The sequence below is a fragment of the Xyrauchen texanus genome, chromosome 14, assembly GCF_025860055.1.
Source record: "Xyrauchen texanus isolate HMW12.3.18 chromosome 14, RBS_HiC_50CHRs, whole genome shotgun sequence".
NCBI classification, from domain to species: Eukaryota; Metazoa; Chordata; class Actinopteri; order Cypriniformes; family Catostomidae; genus Xyrauchen; species Xyrauchen texanus.
In genome coordinates, this window is record NC_068289.1 from 45215413 (window position 1) to 45237817 (window position 22405).

The window sequence follows — 22405 nt, forward strand, 5'->3', positions numbered from 1 at the left end:
AGTTTTATAGTTTCAAAAATTCATTTTATATCTATGCAATTTAAGTATTGCATTATTTACATTTACGTGTATTCATTTGGCAGATGCTTTTATCCAAAGCGACTTACATTATGAGAGGCTGTTTTGCACTGAAGCCAGAATTTTCGTTCATTGATAATCTTACCATGGTGAATAATACATTTGTTTTGGTTTGCATCCATCAAGTTCAAAAGAATTCACATTAAAATAATGAAAATGAAAAACAATTAGAAAGTCCTTTTTTTTGTCAAGTATTAAATTCAATGGATTGTTCAAACATAAGCATTATCAAATGTTTTTTTTAATGCAGAAGCCATTTCCACAAAAATACATACCATGTAAGGCTAGGTAAAATATAAATCAGATTTTAACAATAATGATATCGATTCTTAAAATCCAATGATAAATCTTTTATTTTTACGTTAAAATGTACTTTTGGTTTTGTTTAAAGTTACTTTACTTAAAGTTTTGGTTGTTGATTATTATATACATTAAATAAAATAAAATAAACAATTGACCTGCATAGTTTTGGGCCCGGTCGTTCATAAAATAAAAAATTAAAATTAAAATTCCCCAATTTGGAATGCCCAATTCCCAATGCGCTCTAAGTCCTCGTGGTGGCATAGTGACATGCCTCAATCCGGGTGGTGGAGGACAAATGTCGGTTGCCTCTGTGTCTGAGACGGCAATCTGCGCACCTTATCACGTGCCTTGTTGAGCGTGTTACCGCGGAGACCTAGTGCGTGTGGAGACTTCACACTATTCTCTGCAGCATCCACGGACAACTCACCATGCACCCCACCGAGAGCAAGAACCACATTATAGCAACCACGAGGAGGTTAACCAAACGTGACTCTACCCACCCTAGCAACTGGGCCAATTGTTTGCTTAGGAAGCCTGACTGGATTCACTCAGCACGCCCTGCATTCGAACTTGCGACTCCAGGTGTGGTAGACAGCGTCTTTACTTGCAGAGCTACCCAGGCCCCCATTTTATAAATTAATATTTCGGAATCTACCAAATTAGAAGGTTCCCTGTATAATTTACAACATTGGATGAGAGAAATTCTTTCAAAATGTTGGCAAAATACACATAACGGAAATGTATAATATATTTAAAACAATCTATAAATATAAAATAAAATATACATCTGTGATATTACATTTTGGTCATACAGCCCACCCCTAGTACACAAACACACACACACACACACACACACACACCCAAAACAAAAAAATCCACGCCTTAATCAAACATCGCACATCAGCATTAAATAATCCCTGACTGCAAATAATTGTAAACTAACATAAATTTAATTCCTTGAGGAATTAAAAGTGACGTGTTAATTCACTTGAATTATTGAAGCCTTTCTCTCCTGCTAACACCTGGTATAGAGAGCTCACCATGAAACCAGAGATAACTTATCTGATGTGCCAAGACAAGTATCACATGAGTGTGTGTGCATGCTGAGGTGCATTGGTGTGTAAATGCAAGACAGTACGTAATCCAAAAAGGAAGGTAAGCATCACCAAAAAAAAAAGATCCACCACACTTTAAAGAACAAAAACAAACAGATGACGACAACAACGTAAGCCTTGTTGGCAATAGCGATCTCTTGATGGTTCATTAACCTCTAAGGAGCTACGTGGAATGCTTGGAATACCTCCTTTCCGCACAAAGGAGCTAACATGAGAGTAATTACGCCCAATTGAGGGAGTAAGTGGAGAGTACTTACCCTCGGCTCCCAGGGACAGGTCATCTTCAAAGCTACAGCCATTCTTTATTGGCCCTGAAAAGCAAAGAGAAAACCCTTACAGAGAGAAAACACTTTGCACTGACCTACTGCGGTGAACAAGTGATCATTTCAATGTTCTTCTAAATAAAAACTACTTCAACACACAACCATGTAGCACTTGGCTCGACTAAGGCATTTGCTTGCACGCACTCAAAGAGGTTAAAGGTAAATATTTACTCATAAGTGCAACTGCCTTACCTCAGAAGTTATCCAAAAGACTGCCGATGCAGTTTGAATGACTTGAGCCATAACCGAACGACATTATCTGGATCTAGGCTTTGCGTAGTATCAAACTCTGAAGATATGTTGATCTAATTGGCACTTCTTTGCCAAACAGGGGTGAAAAGGAGTGTGTGGGGGGGCTGTTATTGACACCAAGACAGCGTATGAGTGTGTGTTAGGCAATGTACATCCGCCCTGTGTGGGAGATCTTGCTCCAAAGTTCAAAAGGAGTGGTGGAGTAAAGGGCCACCTGATAGTTGAGTAAAAACTATCCCAGACTAATGCAGTTAACAAAAAAGCTGTGACTGGCTTCATCACAGGAATGTACAGAACTACTATTTGGCTAGTCAACTATTCACTCTTAAAAATGTACTTACCCTCATGTTGTTCCATATCTTTTTTCCGTGGAACACCAGAGAAGATTTTTTTTTTTGATATACAATGAAAGTGAATGGTAACTGAAGCTGTCAGTCCCTTACATTCTGCCTAACATCTCCAATAGTGTACCACGAATGACAGAAAATAATGTGTTTGGAACAACACTAGGCTGATTAAATTGTCATTAAACTTTCACAGAATTTGTCAAATTTTTGGTGAACTATCCCTTTAAGGAAGTCCAATACACAGATCAGGTTCACCTGATCCTAACCAGACGTGTATCTTAAAGGAATATTCAGAGTCCAATACAAGTTAAGCTTAACCAACAGCATTTGTAGCATAATATTGATAGCACAAAAAATGTATTTGACTTCCCTCCCCTCCTTTTCTTAAAAAAAAGAAGAGCAAAAATCTGAGTTACAGTAAGGCACTAACAATGGATGTGAACGGGCCAATCTGAAAACGTTAAAATACTCACGCTTTGAAATGTAAAACCACAAAATGTAAGCAATGTGCGTGTTAACATGAACATGAATAACTTTTTCTGTGTAAAGTTATAGACACTTTTACAACTTCGTTGTCATGACGAAGTAATGTCAACAAACCCTAAAATGACTATAAAAATGACTATTTACACCACTTTACAGCTCAAACGATACATGAGTTTTAACAGAAGAATTAATACATGTGCTTTTATAAAATTCTAAGCTCCAAAAATTCACTTCCATTAGTGCCTCACTGTAACCTCAATTTTGGCTTTTTTTTTTTTTTTTTTTTTAAGAATAGGAGAAACGAGTCTAAAGATTTTTTTTTGTGGTAATCAATATTATGCCACAAATGCTGTTGATTGAGCTTAACTTGTATTGAACCAGGAATATTCCATCAAGGGGCATTTACAGAAGATGCATTCTTGCATTCAAAACGGCTAGACTATGTGTAATGAAATGGAACAGAATGAGTGTTTAAAACACAATGTTCATTGTGGCCTGCAAAAAAAAAAAAAAAAGAAAGAAAAAAAAAACCTGCATCTGTTTGTATATAGTTGAAGCTGTGGTGCTTTGAAGTTAAAATACATTTAAAGACAACTTTTCCAAGAGGGTTTTATCGTGTATACCACAGCACGCTCCAAGGATGCTAATTAAAGATTTGTTGCTAAAAATATAAACAGTATATGAAAAAAAAAAAAAAACTAGATAAACTACTCGACTGATTTGTTGTTGGATGACTAGTCAATATCAGACCATTGTGATCTATCCCTAAAACAAATGCACAACAAAAGACAATTTGGATCTATTTAAATGTAAACTCACCTTTGGATGGACTGATGCTCTGTTCGTCCAATGAGGCGCCAAGAGGAGTCCTGTTGAGAGATGAAAAATGACATATCTTCCTTCAACTCCTAATTTCCCTCGCTTAAAAGTTCATTTGAGTGGAAATGCATAAAAACAAATGCCCTGCCCTGTCACTTGCACCGCAAAAAAGTATGATTGTCTTGTTTTCCAGTAAAAATATTAAATCATCCATAAAACAAGATATATTTTGTGTAAGAAGTAAAATTGTGTAAGACAATAAGACTTGTTTCAGAGAATATTCAGCTTACCCCACTGGGTTACCAAAATACCAAACTGTTTTTTTCTTCTTCTTCATTTTTAAGCATAAACCTTAAATCTTCACTGTAAAACAAGTCTTAATATCTTATGCAATTTTACTTGACATATAAACTGATTTTGTTTTAAGCATGCTTAGACATTTTTACTGGCAAAAAAGACTTCTATCTATAATATCTCTCTCTCTCTCTCTCTCTCTCTCTCTCTCTCTCTCTCTCTCTCTCTCTCTCTCTCTCTCTCTCTCTCTCTCTCTCTCTCTCTCTCTCTCTCTCTCTCTCTCTCTCTCTCTCTCTCTCTCTCTCTCTCTCTCTCTCTCTCTCTCTCTATATCACGCATTAATATACATAAAAATGTTTGCAACATGAAGAGTTAGTCCTTGGAACCCCAACACCGTATTATAAACAATTCACGCAAAACAACATAACTGCAAGATTCTTTTGACACATACGCTTTCTTGCTTAGTATTGACACTTACAGAACAACATCTCTGAACACTCCTGCAACTTTCATCCAGACACCTGGATATTCAAACGGCATGAGAAAAAATGCACCACGTAAAACGACGGCCGCTGAGGCTAAGAATAGCTTGTACTCTGCTGCGTGCTGGCCATGTTACACGACTCCAGTAGCACAAAGTCATCTACCTCCGGACAACCAGCGACTTTCCAATGGAGCAGAGACACTTACATTTCCTGTTAGACTGTAGGAGGATGTCTGTCTTTTGAGTGTTCGATGATAATGAGCAGGAATTGGGAGTTAGGACAGTGGAAGCACAAGGTATTTTTATTGACCTAGTGTGTGGCGTTCAAGCTCAAACATGCTGCAACTGTGTCATGTGCAAAAGGCGATGGGTAATTTGCACTTGATCTGAGAATTTGATTAAATAAACTTTGAAGGAATAGTTCACCCAAAAATGAAAATTCTGCAATTATTTACTCATTTTGTTGTTTGAAACTAATGTGCTGTTATTGTTTCCAGAGAACTCAAAACAGAAAAATTTTAAGAATGTACATGGGACCACGAAAAGGAGAATCTTGCACTATATTCCAGATCTTATGAAGCTATATGTATACAAATAAATAGCTAAATTTATGTGAGGGACATACAGAAATTTACGGTCATGGCCACTTTAATTAGGGCCCAAGCACTGAATGTACAGAGACCCTATTGTTCTAATAAGGATTATTAGGGGTTCAAGCCCAAAGGGCTAAAACTCTATTGTATTTGTCAGGATTTTTTAAATTATTATTATTATTATTATTATTATTCTCCCCTAAAACTGATTGTGCAGACCAAGCCTAAGGCCTAGAGACATGAAACATGGGGAATGGTAGTACTAACACAACTTAGACATACACATGTTCTTACCCCGACAGGCCAAAAGGTGGCGCTATAACAAAGGCAAATGCGTTTTGGGCCATAACTTCTGAACTGTAGGGGCTAGAATAAATTTTTTTTTCCTCCTGTGAATCCTTTTTTCTGCAACATTTTTGAAAAACATACTTTTTCTAAATCCTCCAAGACCGTTAGTCCATTTGGCATTAAATTTGGTATACATTATCTACAGACCCTCCTAAAAAAGTTTGTAAGTAAAATCGTACAACGATACAATTCCTTTGATTTAACGTGATTTGATTAATTGATCAATATCTACTAGGGATTTGCTCGAAGCTGAATGCCTTATTCAGAAAGGCATGGATAATGGCATCAAATAGAATAATGGATTCATCCAAATAACATACAAAAATATTTGTTTGACTGATTATCGAAAAAGCACAAGGATAAAGCGAAATTTTAAATAAACATCCAAAATTACAACTAATTTATGAATCTGTGCAGCCTAATATTTCTAAAGTGTAAACCTTGTGAATGAAAATGCGCACGTTGTGACTTCAGATCGGATGGGCGTGGTCTTGACTCAGTGTGTGGTCTCTGTAAGTTGTGTGCGTCTGGAGCTTATCAAGTGTAACATTAACTAAGATACAACATCATATACACTTTCCATTTCTTGAAATCACATAACTCACACATGATCATTTATTAATAGCTTAAACCTGAGTGCGATGTTAAATTCCTGACCTGAAGTGATGATTTCACATTGGAGCTCGTCTAGCCGTCTCTTAAATCTGACCACATTTATATTCACATCAGCGATTAAGGTAATTACCTGGTTAAGACTTGCTCCACGAATGTTAAAATGATCCATAGAGTATTCATCTATTCAAAATATTCCTGATATGTAAAACAAATAAACTGAAACATGTTTTTCTTCTTTAAACTGCCAAATTTGAACACAAAAAAAATGGCCATAACATTATAACCATTTGTCACAGACAAAAATTCCGCCATCTTGGTTTTTTGCAAAACATACTTGCGAACTAGTCCTAGGCCGTTCATCTGGTCGGGACCAAACCAATGCCAAATGTCTCTATGGAGCGTCAATATCAATAATTATTAAAAAAAGTTTGAACTTTCGATTCACGTTAGATACGATAAGTGAAAACACAGGAAGTAGGCGTGGCCACTTTTATGTAAATGGCTAGAACTTAATTAAATATCTTCACGAAATTTGGCACACTTATGTAAGGGCTTATTCTGAGGACAAACATACAAAGAAATGGGGCTCGGCCACTTGGTGGTGCTATAATAATGACAACATTTAAAGTGGATATAACAATGTTACCGCTTTTAAAATTGAGTTGACATTTTTCATGCAATTTGTGCATTATCTTTGTTGCATAATGTCTGAGAAATGCCTAATATTGTCCAGAACATGGTCTTAAAGGCCCTATGGTGCTTGAACTCCAATAATTGCTGCTTGCAGCTATATTTATTATTATTATTCTGCCGCAAAACTCATCGTGTAGACCAAACTGTAAATCCTAGAGATCTACAAATTTCAGAGATGCTAGTGCTCATGCTGACACGGTGGACGCAAATTTTTGCCACAGAAATATGTACGAAATAAAAAAATACATCTGCCACTGGAAGGCACGATCACATTTTACATGCACAGAAATGGCTGTATGTCTCACACTGTTTAACAAATACACAAGTAATTCATGTATCTAGATAGCACTCCTCACCTTGAACAACTTTGCCTTAAGAACTTTTGCTGTAAATTAAATAGTTGTTTTAACATCGCCAATTAGTTTCAAAACATACTTTTGCGAACTAGTCCCAAGATATTGTCTGATCAAAATGAAACCAGTTTAGAAAGATTCTTTGGAGTCCCTAAATCAATAATGATCAAAAACATGTTGAACATGTTTTGCATGGCTATAATAGACCAATGAAATCGTGTGGGTGAAACCTAAACACACAAGTCTATAACTCCTGAATGCATTGAGCAAACCACACTTGAGACAAACGTGTAGGGTATCAAAGTAACTCAATCACCTTGGATTGGTCACTAGGTGGTGCAATAATAATATTTAATAATCTACAAATGGCTCTAACTATAGAACCTGTCATCAGAATGACTTGAAATTGTGCATGCTGTCTTTGTTCAAGGTGATACTGAACAAACTGTTTTTTTTGGTGATATCTGACAACAAGCAAATATGTTTATTGATTAATAATTAAACTGCTTCTATGGCTTGTACCCCGAGAATTGCTGCTTGCAGCTATATTTATTATTATTATTTTCAAGGTTTTCGGTAGAAGGTTTTGCACTCATCGTCGTCGGCCATTGTGGCTGGGCAAAAGTTGCAGAGGGGGCTCTGTAGAACCCCCATTTTCACCTACATTCACCAAAATTGGTACATACATGGTTCTCATCAAGCCAAACAACATTCATAGAGTAATTTGCCCCACCCAACAGGAAGCAGTTTGGATTTTCTGAAAAGCAGGCTCTGATCCTTTAAATACTCCTAGGGGATTCATGTGTCTGGCACCAAATTTGTGCAACATCATGCCAAGACATTGAAGAAGCTAAATAGAGAACTTATTTTTTTTAAATTTTGAATGGTTTTGCCATGACAAAGCAATAAGTTTATGGTGAAAAATGGGAAAAATTAAGTGCCTTATGTCTTGTGTGCATTGTGTGATTTTGATGAAAATTCAGCTGTATGTACGGTAATTGGTGCTGATCACATTGATGCAGCTATTATGGGTCAGGGTCATAGCGCCACCAAGTGGCAGCAGGAAGTATGGCACTTTTAACAGACTTTGAAATATCCCTCTTTTGTTTACATGAATTTCTTCAAAAATCTTTAGAATAATGTCAAGACACTGCTGATGTAAAACTGTAAAGGCATATTTGATTACTTCGGAAAATTATGACGTTAAAATCTTCCAAATATGAAAAGCCAGTTTAACCTCTTACACTCGGTGCAGCCCGGTACCAGGCACTAATCGTGAAAAAAATATATATGGTGCAATAAGAAAGTATTCAGACCCCTTAATTTGTTTCACATGTTGCAGCCTTATGCTAAATGCTTTAAATATTTTTTCCACATCAATCTACCTCCATACCCCATAATGACAAAGCAAAAGACTGATTTTAATAACTTTGCAAATTTACTAAATAGAAAAAACTGAAATATCACACTGATATAAGTATTCACAGCCTTTGCTATGACAATTGAAACTTCGCTCAGGTGCATCCCATTTCTCTGGATCACCTTGGAGATGTTTCTACACTTTGATTGTAGTCCACCTGTGCCACAATCAATTGATTGGACATGATTTGGAAAGGCACACACCTGTCTATATTAGGTCTGAAAATGCATAGAGCAAAAACCAAGCATAAGTTAAAAGGAACTAACTGCCTGCAGAGCTCCGAGACAGGACTGTGTTGAGGCACATATACGGGTAAAGCTACAGAACAATTTTGGCTGCATTGAAGATTCCCAAGAGCACAGAGACCTCCATAACTCTTAAATGGAAGTTTTAGAGCTGGCCGCCCGGCCAAACTGAGCAACTGGGGGAGAAGGGCCTTGGTAAGAGAGGTGACCAAGAACACGATAGTCTCTCTGATTAAGCTCCAGAAATCATGTGTGGAGATGGTAGAAACCTGCAGAAGAACAACCATCACTGAAACACTTCACAAATCTGGGCTTTATGGACCAGGCACCGCTCATCACCTGCACAATACCTTCCCAACGGTGAAGCGTGGTAGTGCTGCAACTAACGATTATTTGACTATTCGAGCGATTATTGCAACGATTAACCATTAGCTCTTAAACGATTATTCAGCTTATGCCCTGACTTAAAAGGTTGTATTAAATGTGCTTTCTAACAAAAAACAAGGACAAAATAATCTTTTAAAAATACCTCTAAAATACATTAACTGAATTAAAGGGAAAAAATATTTTATTAAGTTTAATTCAGTAAAGAAATTCACTGCAAAATATCCTCATATCATCAAGTGTTTTTGTCTTGTTTTCCATTTTAAATGGTCTAAAAATCCTTAAAACAAGATACATTTACTTGAGAAGCAACATATAAGATATTTAGATTTGCTTTAAGAGAATGTATCTTAAATAAGTGTATTTTTTCACTTGATTATACTTCTGCGAGTGCAGTAAATACAAATATATTTATATTCAAGATCTATTCTCTAAAAGCAAGTCTAAATATTGTATATGCTGCTTCTCAGGTGAATGCATCTTTTTTTAAAGGATTTGTAGATATTTTAAAATATTTGTATTTTGAAAATTATATTCAACATTCTCAGATAATACATTTTTATTCTGCAGTATAGCTGCTAAAGAGAATGTACTTTGTTTTAAAGGAGTTTTAGAATTGTATATTGGAAAACAAGCAAAAACAAAAACAAATCAAAAACGTATTTTGTTGCAGAGCATAATGGGGCGAAGACTACCCTCTCTCACCTTTCTGTTCACTTCAATCCATTCAAACCTCTCTCATATTAATAAAGCTGCATATTGCCAATTTTCTTCACAATAAGAAATGCAAAGTGACATATATTATGATTCAATAATTCACGAGCCATCACGTTATAATCTACCTGCATTAAGTGCGCTTGAGGGACGAGCGTCCCCGAGACCTCAGCCGGGTTCAGTTTCAATCTCTCCCCCTTAGATCGGGACAATTCACTCAACTCATAGAAGAGGCACTAACCGCACAGAGAAATGCCAGTTTTGGAGTTTGTAGTTATTTACATGATATGCTTCCATGTTATTTGAACTTTAAGCTATAACGCATTAAATATAACTGCATTAAAGATGTAACGCCGCTGTGTTTCCTCTAAAGAGCTCCAGCTCTGCTTATTCCACAATGAGAGTGCTTCTGTATTTAATTATTTGGTATTTTTGCATTATAAATCCCTCATACTTTTGGATCTACATCACCTGAAGCTGTTTGGAAAGTTTAGAGTGCATCTGGACTGTGATTGGTGTAATTCTTCCTCTCCTAAATCAGGCGCGAGCTGCTGTGCTGATCTCGTGCATCATCATTAGAGTTTAATGTGATCTCATGTTAAATGAGATCAATGACTATTCAACAATGACATTTTTTGTCAACAATTTTTTTTATTGCTGAGGTTGTCGATAACGTCGAATAATTGTTTCAGCCCTAAAGCATGATGGTGGTGGCATCATGCTTTGGGGGTGTTTTCAGCAGCAGGGACTGGGGGACTCATCAGGGTTGAAGGAAAGCTGAACGCTATCCTTCAACCCTGAGATATCCTTAATGAAAACCCGGTCCAGAACACTCAGGACCTCAGACTGGGCCTTCCAACAGGACAATGACCCTAAGCACACATCCAAGACAACGCAAGAGTGGCTTAGGGACAACTCTGTGAATGTCCTTGAGTGGCCCAGCCAGAGCCCGGACTTGGACCTGATCGAACAACTCGAGACCTGAACATGTCTGTCCATCGATGGTCCCCATCAAACCTGACAGCTTGAGAGGATCTGCAGAGAAGAAATGGCAGAAAATCCCCAAATCCAGGTGTGCAAAGCTTGTCGCATCATACCCAAAAAGACTTGAGGCTTTAATCGCTGACAAAAGGTGCTTCAACTAAGTACTGATTTACGGGTCTGAATACTTATGTCTGAAAACATCGTTTTCATGAATAGTTTTTTCTTTTATAAAATAAAATACATTTGGAAAGTTATCACAAATCTGGTTTTTGCTCTGTCATTATGGGGTATGGAGTGGAGATTGGTGTGAATTTTTATTTTTTTTATGAATACAATGAATATAGCTGATCTAACCAGTTCTCAAATACTGCTTTTAAATTTGCTTTCTACTACTTTCAAACTTAGTTTTGCCAGCAGTGTTGTATCAAGGGAGTCCCTCAGCGTGATTAAAATATATATTTTTTTTACATTTGAAAGCTTTTCTAAAAATGATTCCATGGATTTGACCCTCTGCAATTGTTTTTAAAGTTATAAACTCTTACTTTTGGGTATGCCATTTAAGCATTAAATCCTTAAAAAAGCCTTCAGGGTGTAAGGGGTTAAAGAAGAATTACATTTGTGATATGCAGGAGAGGGGTAGATTTCAGTGAATAAATACTTACATTTTGGTTTGTTCCTCACACAAAGCTATCATATGTCTTCTTAAGACTTGGATCTGTGTGTGTGTGTGTGTGTGTGTGTGTGTGTGTGTGTGTTGACAGCCAGGGGAAGAGCTTAGATGAGAATTCTTCCATTATTTTCTTTTTGTATTCATGGAAAAATAACATTAAAAGGGTTTGGAACAACATAGAGAATGATAGAACTCCAATTTTTGGGGTACTTGTTCCTTTAAGCCAATAATGTTCCTACAATACGTACTACCAAAAACAAAACATAAAAACAACAACAACATCTAAGCGTTTTCTTTAGAATTCTACAAGATCGTTGAGATGGCAATGAGTGACATGCACAATCAATTCTGGAATCAGTTTTTGTTTTTCACGTGGAAGGTTTATGTTGGTCATGAGGGACGAATATCTACAAAGTAAATCAATTGCAACAGCTCTTTCCTCTTACACTTTAGAGCCAAAGAGTCGTACATCTTTAAAAAGCACAGCCTAGCAGTACAGAAAGAGAGATTAAGAATTCTCCAAAGACAACTTCAGCAATAATGGGGCCCCATGGACCCAAACATGTCCCCCCCCAAAAAAAATTGCACACAACACAAAAAACCTTGAAACACAAAAGGACAATTGCCAGTCTTCAGAGGTAATGACCTTGCTGAATCTAGTAAGATTCTGTACACATTATTCACACGATTCTAATTTACTGCACTGCAAAAAAAAAAAAAAAATCTTATCCAGTATTTTTGGATTTAATAAGTAAAATATCTAAACATCCTTAACACAAGTACATACAGTATATTGAAGCAAACTGTAGATAATAAGGCAGAGAATTCAGAGAATGTATATATGAAAATTCTGTCATAATTTACTCTTCCTCTTGTAGTTACAAACCCATATTCGGTTCTTTCTTCAATGGAATGCAAAAGATTTATCCACTGTTTTACTTATTCACCATTTACTTTTTCCATAAAAAGTGAATGGTGACTGAGGTCGGTCAATAAAATCTAATTTTGTTTTCAATAAAAGAAAGAAAGCCATCCAGGTTTGAAACAACATGAGGGAGAGTAAATGACAGAATTTCCATTTTTGTGAGAGCTATACATATGTTTTAACTATGTTAATAAATTATGCACATAATTCTTGCTTGAATTTATTTCGAAAATTCAATAACTCTTAATAGATTTATACTTATATGAAATAGATTTTTGCAGTGTGCTTGTCAGTGACAAAACAACCTTTAAAACACTCTCACGGCAATTTGTTTATTTAACAATTCACGTCACACCTTGTACATAGATCTTTCTCATGCCATTTGCATTTAGATTTTATGTAACCTACCTGCAGTCTCTAAGCCAGCTCGCTATTTTGTTTGGAATAGGACCTGAGGATAAAAACAGAGGAAATGAAAAATTAAAGTTATGAATAAATGTTCTGTGTAATAAAAAAATAATAATTTCCTTAAAAACAACAGAGATAACAACAGCAACCAGATCTAACAGACAACAGGGCAAGTTCAGAGAACAGATTATCAGTGTTTCTTTACATTTTTCCCCTTTGGTTCAGAATGAGGCCTGTCAGAAGTCTTTATTTAGTCTTATCATGACCTGCATCGAGCATCAGACATTCTGATCAAATGACATTCCAAGCAGCCAAACCTCTGTAATTTATCCCAGCTGTGATAAATATAGCATTACAATTTACACTGATCAGCCACAACATTAAAATCACTGACAGGTGAAGTGAACAACATTTTTTATCTCATTACAATGGCACCTGTGAAGGGATGGGATATAGTGCTGTGGAAAAGTATTTGCACCCATTGTGATTTCTACTGTTATTGTGTATTTTTCATAATAAATGGTTTTAGATCTTCAAAACGAGATATAACATAAAACAACATCTTGATGCCAGATACCACAGGACACCTTCAGAGGTCTTGTAGTGTCCATGTCTCAACAGTTAAGAGCTGTTTTGGCGGCACAAGGGGGACCTACACGATATTAGGCTTTTATTATTATTAGGTTTTAATGTTGTGGTTGATTGGTGTATTATGCACCTTCCTGAAGAGCTGTTAACCACCAAAAGCTTAAACACTGCAACGTAACTCAAATATAAATAAAAGGGGTAACGTAGACAGAAAACAAACAAACATACATACAGATCATTCAACACCTGGTTCAGCTTTAAAACCCATATCACCTTTAATGTGTATACATTGTTAAGTGTCCACTTTAACGAGTATTTAAATGGTTGAACATACTTTAAGTGCATCCTTGCGTTACTGTGGCATTAACAAATCACAGTACTCAATAAGGCAGTCATTGCATTTTATGCCTAAAACAGGTGCAGTGCAAAAAATAAAAAAGGAACGCGGGTCTTGAGACGTGTTTTAAAGGCTGAATTTCCTTTTAAATTTACACAGTGTCTACAAAAATGCACCACCCCAGCACGAGACCCTGAGAAAACAGCGAGACATGGCGCAAAAGTCAAAGATGTCTGTCCGTCCTTTGCATGCTTAAAAAGAAAAAGACGGATGCATTTGAAGTGAACAGCCCCTTAGGAAAAACTATTTGGGGGTTGTGTCTTGACTATGCCTTGGCTTGTTCCTATGAGTGTCTCACTGTAAAAGCATTTGGTACATACACACAAATGTACTATAAAAACACTGTGATACCGCCAGTATTATGGAGCTTGAGTATAGACTACTGTGCAACACTATGCTAACATATAACTGTCTATTGTAGCGGTACTTTTCTCATTTGACTTTTTAATCAAGATTTGAGAATTTGAATTGGCTAAATCATTGACAACCATTTTATACACAATTCTTAATAGCCATATATGATGTATGTTCTTTGTAATAAACAATAGCTATCACATGGTGCTGACTGGTATATATTGATTTTTTGCGCCATACGTAGGAGACGATGCCAATTTAAAAATCAGATGTCTTGTAGATTCTATTCTAATATAATTCAGTGAAAATGTTTTATTTAGTTTCTCAGCCCTGTTGACAGCCCTAGTCCTCAAGAGGACGATAGTTACCTTCAAAATATGTGATATTAAACTGGATGTGTTATTTTTCAGGTAAGTTGCTATAAATATATTGACTTTAAAAGTGCTGTAGGCAATTTTAGCCGTACTACCTACACAAGACTGAGCTGTTGGATTAGCCATGCCCCCTCTTTCCAAAACCCGAAATCCCAAAATACAAAATGAGCTTTATTGAGACTGACATCATGCTGAAACGATTGTTAAAAACAACAGCTGCAAAATAGCGGCCTAAACTGACAACTGTTATGAGCAACATATAACCCCAATGATTAGCTGAAACTAAAATTCGAGAACGTGCAAAATTATTGACAATTTGTTTTGCTGTTTACAACGTATACAGCGGTCACAGAGGACAGCTGCCGGTGAGGTATCTCACAACACTTATTTTAGTAATATCTTTCTGGTAGTATTAAAATTTTGCATACATTTCCATGAAAAAAAAATTTTAATAATAATAATAATAATAATAATAATAATAATAATAATAGCTTACAGCACCTTTAACTAACTGGCTCAGCAATATTCTCTTCAAATAGTTGTTCCGCCAGTGTTGTTTTTTTTGCATAATCAGTTTAAACTATCTTTATATTATTGTATAGAACTAATTGGGTGTACTCTTTAATATGTAAAGAAATACAAACATTTCAATACTAAATACACATTATTTCAATATAAATGTATAGCTTAAGAAAAACTTTGTTAAATAGTATACTGGATAATATAGCAGCAAAATTAGCAGTAATTCCAGTATAAGCGTTTTTTTTTTTTTGGCAATTGTTTTTTTCAACTTGTATCTGGACTTCAAAGGATTTTGATCTCTTTTTGTTCAATTTAGTTGGAAGATATCAGCTCACTTTTCATTCACAGTTATTTTTTGGAACCCATTAAACTTGTGATTCACAGAGCTATCGCACGTCTTCAGGTGGCTTTGAATAAAATGCACGAGTCATATGAACTACTCAATTGTGTTTTTATGGTTCTTTTATGTCATTTGTTGAGCTCGACTGTAACGAACATGACTAAAACACAGTATTGGTTTTGGATTGGGCTCGTTGGACCGATACCCGATCCATCTAAATGCTTCAGTATCGGAGCCGATACCGATCCAGGTATCAGATCGGTGCATCCCTATCCGCTAGAGCACCCATTCCTGCAACTTTGAAAATGCATTCTGTTATGAATTGCAGTCTGACACATTTTGGAATGCAACAATGCACAAAATTGAGCTTGCGTAGCTAGAAGTGTGTTCAAGTACTTATGCAGAATATTTTTCAGCCTTAATAGTGACGTATGAAGTAAAGCTGGGCGATTTATCAAATATTTATGATATATGACATACTAGTTTCACAGACTGTGTGGAGACTATATGACTTGTTTCACGATCCTTCCTTGGCTCACATTAGATGTTTTAATATTGTCCCTGGTTTAAACTTTAGCAGTAAAGATGGTGTTAGATTTGCCAAGTTCGATTCATTTCAAAACTCATATAAAAAATAATCAATCAAAATTGTTCCCAAAAGTCTCTGTAGAAGCACTTTCCATATATTAACATGTTTTTAAAAAGGTAAAGAAATACATATATATATAAAAAAAGAAACAGTGTGGAAAATGTTTTGAATCTACTTGGCTGGAATGATGGTTGACACACACACACACACACACACACACACACACACACACACACACACACACACACACACACACACACACACACACACACACACACACACACACACACACACAACCAAACAATGATCACAGAATTGGGATAAATTTAAGTAGTTAGATAAATGCTGTACCTGGCTGAGTGGCTGCCGAAGGCTTATCCTCCATAGGCTTGGCAGAGAGTGGCTCTTCTGTGCCCTGGTACTGCGACTCAGAAGCCTGCCAGGAGTCTCGGCTCTCAGCCCAGGCCCTCCTCTTAAATATGGCTGGGGAAGACTGGCACTCCTCCATGTCCTTGGCTTGGATACTACAGTGGGGGGCGGGTCACCTGCAGAGATGTGTAGTAGGGACAGAGTCAGTTCTGAATGGTACGACAATGAGCAGGTCCCCCTTATGGGGGGATTGATGGCAGGGCCAAAGAAGAGTGCCGTCTTGTGTCAAAGAAATAATACATCTTGAGTACTTCCTATAAAGACAAACCCATCTAAACCAATTCTACGATGAAAATGCAGCACAGATATCAGCACATATAATCAATCAGCTTGTTTGACATCTTCAAGAACAATTACGTAAAAAGAGCAAATAAGTCTTTGATGCATTTGTATGTGAAGTTTAAGGTGTTAAAAGAAAACTGAATGTGTGATAGACAGACACTCAAAACAAAAAGTGTGCGAAAACTATCCTCCAGGACAGCATTTCTCATGTTGCTTCTAAAATTGTACAATTTACAGGCGAAGCCACATTAAGAGACCCATTTCTCTGGGGTTTAACCACATAGGGCCTTAAAAATGAAGATATAAATAATAAAGTTCTGAAACAGAATCTATAAGGATATTAATATAGATTTAATACTTGGAGTTATAGACACTCCAACTTTGAAAAAACTGAAGTTAAAATAAAAAAATATTTAAATTTTTGGACTCTCACCATTAACATCTAATGCAACAAGGGGTCCTGAAGTAAGCTGATTTTAGTAATACACGAACCAATCGCTGTGTAAAAATTAAATAATTATGCTGCCATCTATCTAAAAGGTTATTTTATCGACCTTCCAAAATCACAGAATCACAAAATTGTCATTTTAAGTGTCAATTGTCACTCCCCTCCACAAAATAATGGATTGCTTGGTAAATATTGATCTACAGTATTTACAAATTTGGCTTTAATCATCATTCTTGTATATCTTCCATCAGAAAACATATTAACATAATCCAGAATTCCAACCAAGAAAGTCTCTGAAATGTATTTGACTTGACAGGAAATAACCCACTTCCTTTTTGGAGAAGTTTACCTTCCACTTTTGCGTAACCCGAAAATGTGTTGCGTCAGTAGTGTGGGAGATCTGGCTTCAGATCCAGTGTTAAAACCCGGAAGTAAAGTTTGCATAATCATTGACGAGCTTTATTCGGAGGTTGCATTTTTCCCTCTTTCATTAAATTGTTACTTCACTGATGGTAAAGTTTAAGTTTAGGGTTTGGTTAGTGGGTTAGAGCTCGCTTTTGGCAGCCCTCCATAGACAATTATCCCCAAAATTAAGCTCTCACATGCCCATATGCCAGACATCTTTGGCCAACGGAGGCAGTGTTTCACATTTTTGTAGGCACCGAATTTAGCTAAAGAAAAGTCACCCTACTATTTCTGATTTCACTGAGAGATCAGTCTGAACGAACACTGCACAGATGGGACATTGCTTTCATATGTTCTGAATGCTGAAGGATCTGGCAAACAGAAATAGGTTTCACTTAGAAAAATAATTAGGGGAGATTGGCTGGGATAGATTGTAGAAACGAAAAGTAAAAAAAACAAGTTGAGCAGGAAATGTCTGTTTAGTTAAAAGATTACAAGCTGGTGCAGAGTCATTTCCTGTTTTGGATCTCACACTGTCTGTATGAACAGATGAGCTTGACCAAAAGAGATGGATTTATAATACAGCGTTCTAATCTCCCACAGTTCACACACTATTAATAGCTTGTGCCTATTTTTAGACTCCTTTTCATATACAAGCAGGAATATGTTGAAAATTTCGTAAACCACCACATTTTATTAACAAAGTCCCATGGATATAAGGAAAGTACTCAACATCAGAGAATATCCCTGCTTGATCACAGAATCAGAATGTTATGCATGTAGGCAGAATAGCCACTTGTATTAAAATGAATGGGAGAAATTGGAACACCCAGCAGTCAATGGATGTAAAAAGAAGTCCTGTCTTAAAGGTAAAAGAGCCAATCACCTTTTAGATAGACATAGTCTGTCAATCAACTAAAGAACAAGCATACACATTAGCTATACAAGCTGGGAAAATGCCATTTTTTAGCATAATCTGAGGATACCAGTGTGGTAAGATTTTACTGCCGATTTGAAATCTGTTCTTTGATCATAATGTTGACCAACCGTTTGAGATTTTGGTGTTGCCCCATTCAAGTAAATAGAAGCTGCACTTTCATGACTGGAAATAGCTTCCTGAGAGTGTTACAAAGATGGCCGCCAGTGGACTGACTTTCTAGAAAGACTTTAAAATAGGATAATGCACATTCAATGGGTCACTAAAATAAATCCTGTCAGGATGATAAAGTCTTGTATCACCCTGAAGTGGGTTTATTTAGCTATAATGACCCACTGACTGTACATAATCCCACTTATTACTTGGCTACTTGGGAGTTAATGGACATAAAATATTTACTGGAGTTGAATTTGTTTTATTACACAAAAAGAAAGAGACCGCAATGTGATTTGAGAGACATGGAACTTGCACATCTATGTAAGACATTGGTCTCAAAATGATATCTCAGTTTTGCTGAATTAATTTTCTGATTGGTTGAAAAACGTTCCAGGATGTTGATTTATTTTCTAGAACTGCATGGCTATGAAGGTACTCCAAGTTTGCTGGTAGCGTTACAGTTTCATATCACTTCGCTACATACTTTTACACATTTTTACAACGTTTTAAAGGGGTCATGAAAAGCTCTTTTAATAGTTTTATTATCTTCCCTGAGGTCCACTGATAACGTTAGTAAAGTTTTTTTTGTTGCATTAAAACAGTCATAATTTAGTAATAAATGACAATTTTCCACCCTGTTTTTGGCCCTCTGTCTGAAACGCTCTGTTTTGGCATAAGCACCTTCAACTTCAACATAAATGCCCACTGTTCTATTCGGCAAACATCAGCCATTTTTTAAACTCAATCGGAAGAGAATGAACCAGCTCAACAACATTATAAAACTTAATGTCAGGGTTTACACATAACACATATCTAACATATTGCATCCAAATATATTCAACTGTTCCTCTCAAGCATGACAGTAAACACTCACACCTTGTCTACAACGGATGCAAGAGTAGAGTCACGTCAAAAGCAATAGAACTAGAGATGCACCGATCGACCGACCAGGGACTGGAATCAGCCGATTTTCCACATGCTCGTCCCGGTGATCGGCCGGTCAGCCTCACGTCTTTCCAATTCCGAGCCAGTCCATTTTGTTCCCAGCAGCACAGGCAATAACGTCACAGCCGCATGTAAACATGTCGTTGGCATGGAAGTTCTTCACTGTGAGTGAAGTTGACACCGAGATCGCAGTTTGTAATAATTATAAGGCTAAAGTAAACCGTGGAGGAAACACCACGATAACGTTAAAATTAGACACTTAAAAAAAAAACTTCACCCAGCTGAACATGCCCAGTTTGAAGAAGCTAAAAAAGGAAAGCAGCTAAAGCTAGCCAGAGTTCAGAGCCAGCCACAAATCTGCAGCCTTTCCTATCTTTCTTTGGTATGAGCAGCGAAAAGACCAAAGCAATTAAAAGGAAAATTATGGAATTCATGGCCCTGGATGACCAGCCGTTCTCCATAGTTGAGGACAGAAGCTTCAGAAATCGGATAAATTTCCTCAGCCCAAAATACACCATACCAAGTAGGCGGTACTTTTCCGACATCGTGTTGTCAAAGTTGTTTAATCTCGTGTCATGTCACACATGCAGCCTGTTACGAGCCGATCACGAAGCAGCAATCAGTTTTACAATTGATATTAGTACATCTAATGTAAGCTTAATGTCAATGTTAAGTGTATTGGACACTTCAGTTTTACATGAGTATATTTTATAGTACAATGACCTCTTATATGTCAAAAGATCAAGGAAAATCTGATTCCTCATGTCTTGATACCTTTAAAATAAACAGAAATTCAAATACCATACAGCCTTTCCATACTGGTTCATCAGTTTATCCTTATATACTGTACTTGACTGGAGAACATAGCGATCGACCAATCAAAATTAAGTATTAAAAGAGTGTCATGTAATAATATTCTAGGATTTTGAACTTAATTTTGATAAGTAGGGCTGGTAAGACAAATCTAAATGGGAAAACAAGAGGAAGAACTACTCCCAGTTTCAGTTTAAGCTGCTTAACTGTTTTTGAGTCAATAATGTAAACCAACTTCAGAGCTTTTGTTATTTTTGGACTCAAGTTTACTTGGAAAGTTAGAAGGTGGCAAACGATTAATTCTAGCATAGACTCTATTAAAGTCATGTCAAACTCTCTTTTCCCTTTTAAAAATGAGCTCTTCATTCACAACACAAAATGATTAATTAAACTATTACACAAATAGGCCCTCTCTATGTCAATGTTTGATCAGCCAGAGATAAAAGCTAGAACAGCATGTCCACTCATGTCTCAATTACGCAAATGCTGCAACTATTAGTCGCAATTCTAGTTTCAAACAAGGCCACAATGAACATAAGACAAATCATTTTGCACTAACAAGTTAGTAGATTGCCATAAATATAAAAAAAACACCAATTCCAATACAAATATTTTCAAACCAGTAAAGTGTGTTGATTGATTTTATCAGTTAAGCTCAATCAACAGCATTTCTGGCATAATATTGATTACCACAAAAATGTATTTTGACTTGTCCCTCCTTTTCTTAAAAAAAAAAAAAAAAAAAGCAAATAATATGGGTTATAGTGCAATGGAAGTAAATGTGGCTAATTGTTTTTTTTTTTACAATAAAATACTTTTTCAAAAGTTTAGCCACAAGACATAAACAATATGGATGTAAACACAGTGTGATAACTTTTCTATGTAAAGTTACAGGCAATTTTAAAACTTTGTTGCCATGACGATGTAATGTCAACAAACACAGACACCCTAAAACGACTGTAAAAATCTAATTTAAACAGCTTTACAGCTCAAATAATACATGAGTTTTAACAGAAGAATTCATTTAAGTGCTTTTATAAAATTATAAGCCTATAATGCCTCACTGCAACCTCGATTTTTACTTTTTTAAATGTAGGGACTAGGGTTGCAACGGTATGAGATTTTCACTTTATGATAACGTCTCAGAAAATATCACGGTTTCACGGTATACGGTATTACACAATTACTATTATCAGTGAAAACAGAAGGATTATTTTATTTATTTATTTGAGCAAACAATTTATTATAATTGAAACTTGAAACCATTTATTTGATTGAAGTTTGTGTAAAAAAAAAGTCTTCCTTTTGAAAATAAATGGATAAGCAAATGTACATGGTATGATAACTGTCAATTTTCAAACTGTGGTATACTGTGAAACCGGTATACCGCTGCAACCCTAGTAGGGACGAGTCGAAATTAACTATCGTAGTAATCAACATTATCCCACAAATGCTGTCAATTGAGCTTAACATTTAATGAACCCATAATATTCCTTTAAGAGGCAACACAAAGTATTTTGTTCATAGTAATGTAAGAGCAGCCATATTTAATATGTGGAGAGCAACATGCTAAATTACCTTTCAGAAACAAAAGGAGTTGTTAAATTTGTGCTTTCCACATCATTTTAGACCTGCAATTTGTTGAGAGATTAACATAGTCTAAATGGGTAAAGACTTGGGAAGACAGATGGGAAAAGCAGTGACTTCACATAAATAATTGACAAGGCAACATCAGTTATGCTGCCCATGCACCAATCACAGCACAGATAGGGCATGCTAACGGAGTCATGTTGCCCCGGGGCAAAAACCTTAGCAGAAAACATCACACAAATAAAAATGCAAACAGAAAATTCCATTAACTCCAGCAATCCAGCTGGGATTTTGTCATGAACTTTGAATTACCTATAGTGATGGTTGTGTAGGGCTGGGTGAGTTAACAAATACAATATACTTGCAATGTTTTTCCTGCAGAT

General features: G+C 36.2%; 1 protein-coding gene across 2 annotated transcripts in view; it reads right to left on the reverse strand.

The window, feature by feature from the left end:
• Positions 1–22405, reverse strand: part of LOC127654940 (protein ITPRID2-like) — a 72324-nt gene that overhangs the window by 32835 nt on the left and 17084 nt on the right. For both annotated transcript variants that reach the window (XM_052142511.1, XM_052142512.1), the window contains exons 2-5: positions 16369–16562; positions 12854–12896; positions 3724–3773; positions 1754–1807 (exon numbers count right to left, since the gene is read on the reverse strand). In XM_052142511.1, coding sequence (XP_051998471.1) covers positions 1754–1807; positions 3724–3773; positions 12854–12896; positions 16369–16525 — 304 coding nt within the window. In that variant the 5' untranslated portion in view covers positions 16526–16562. The remainder of the gene's footprint in view (positions 1–1753; positions 1808–3723; positions 3774–12853; positions 12897–16368; positions 16563–22405) is intronic.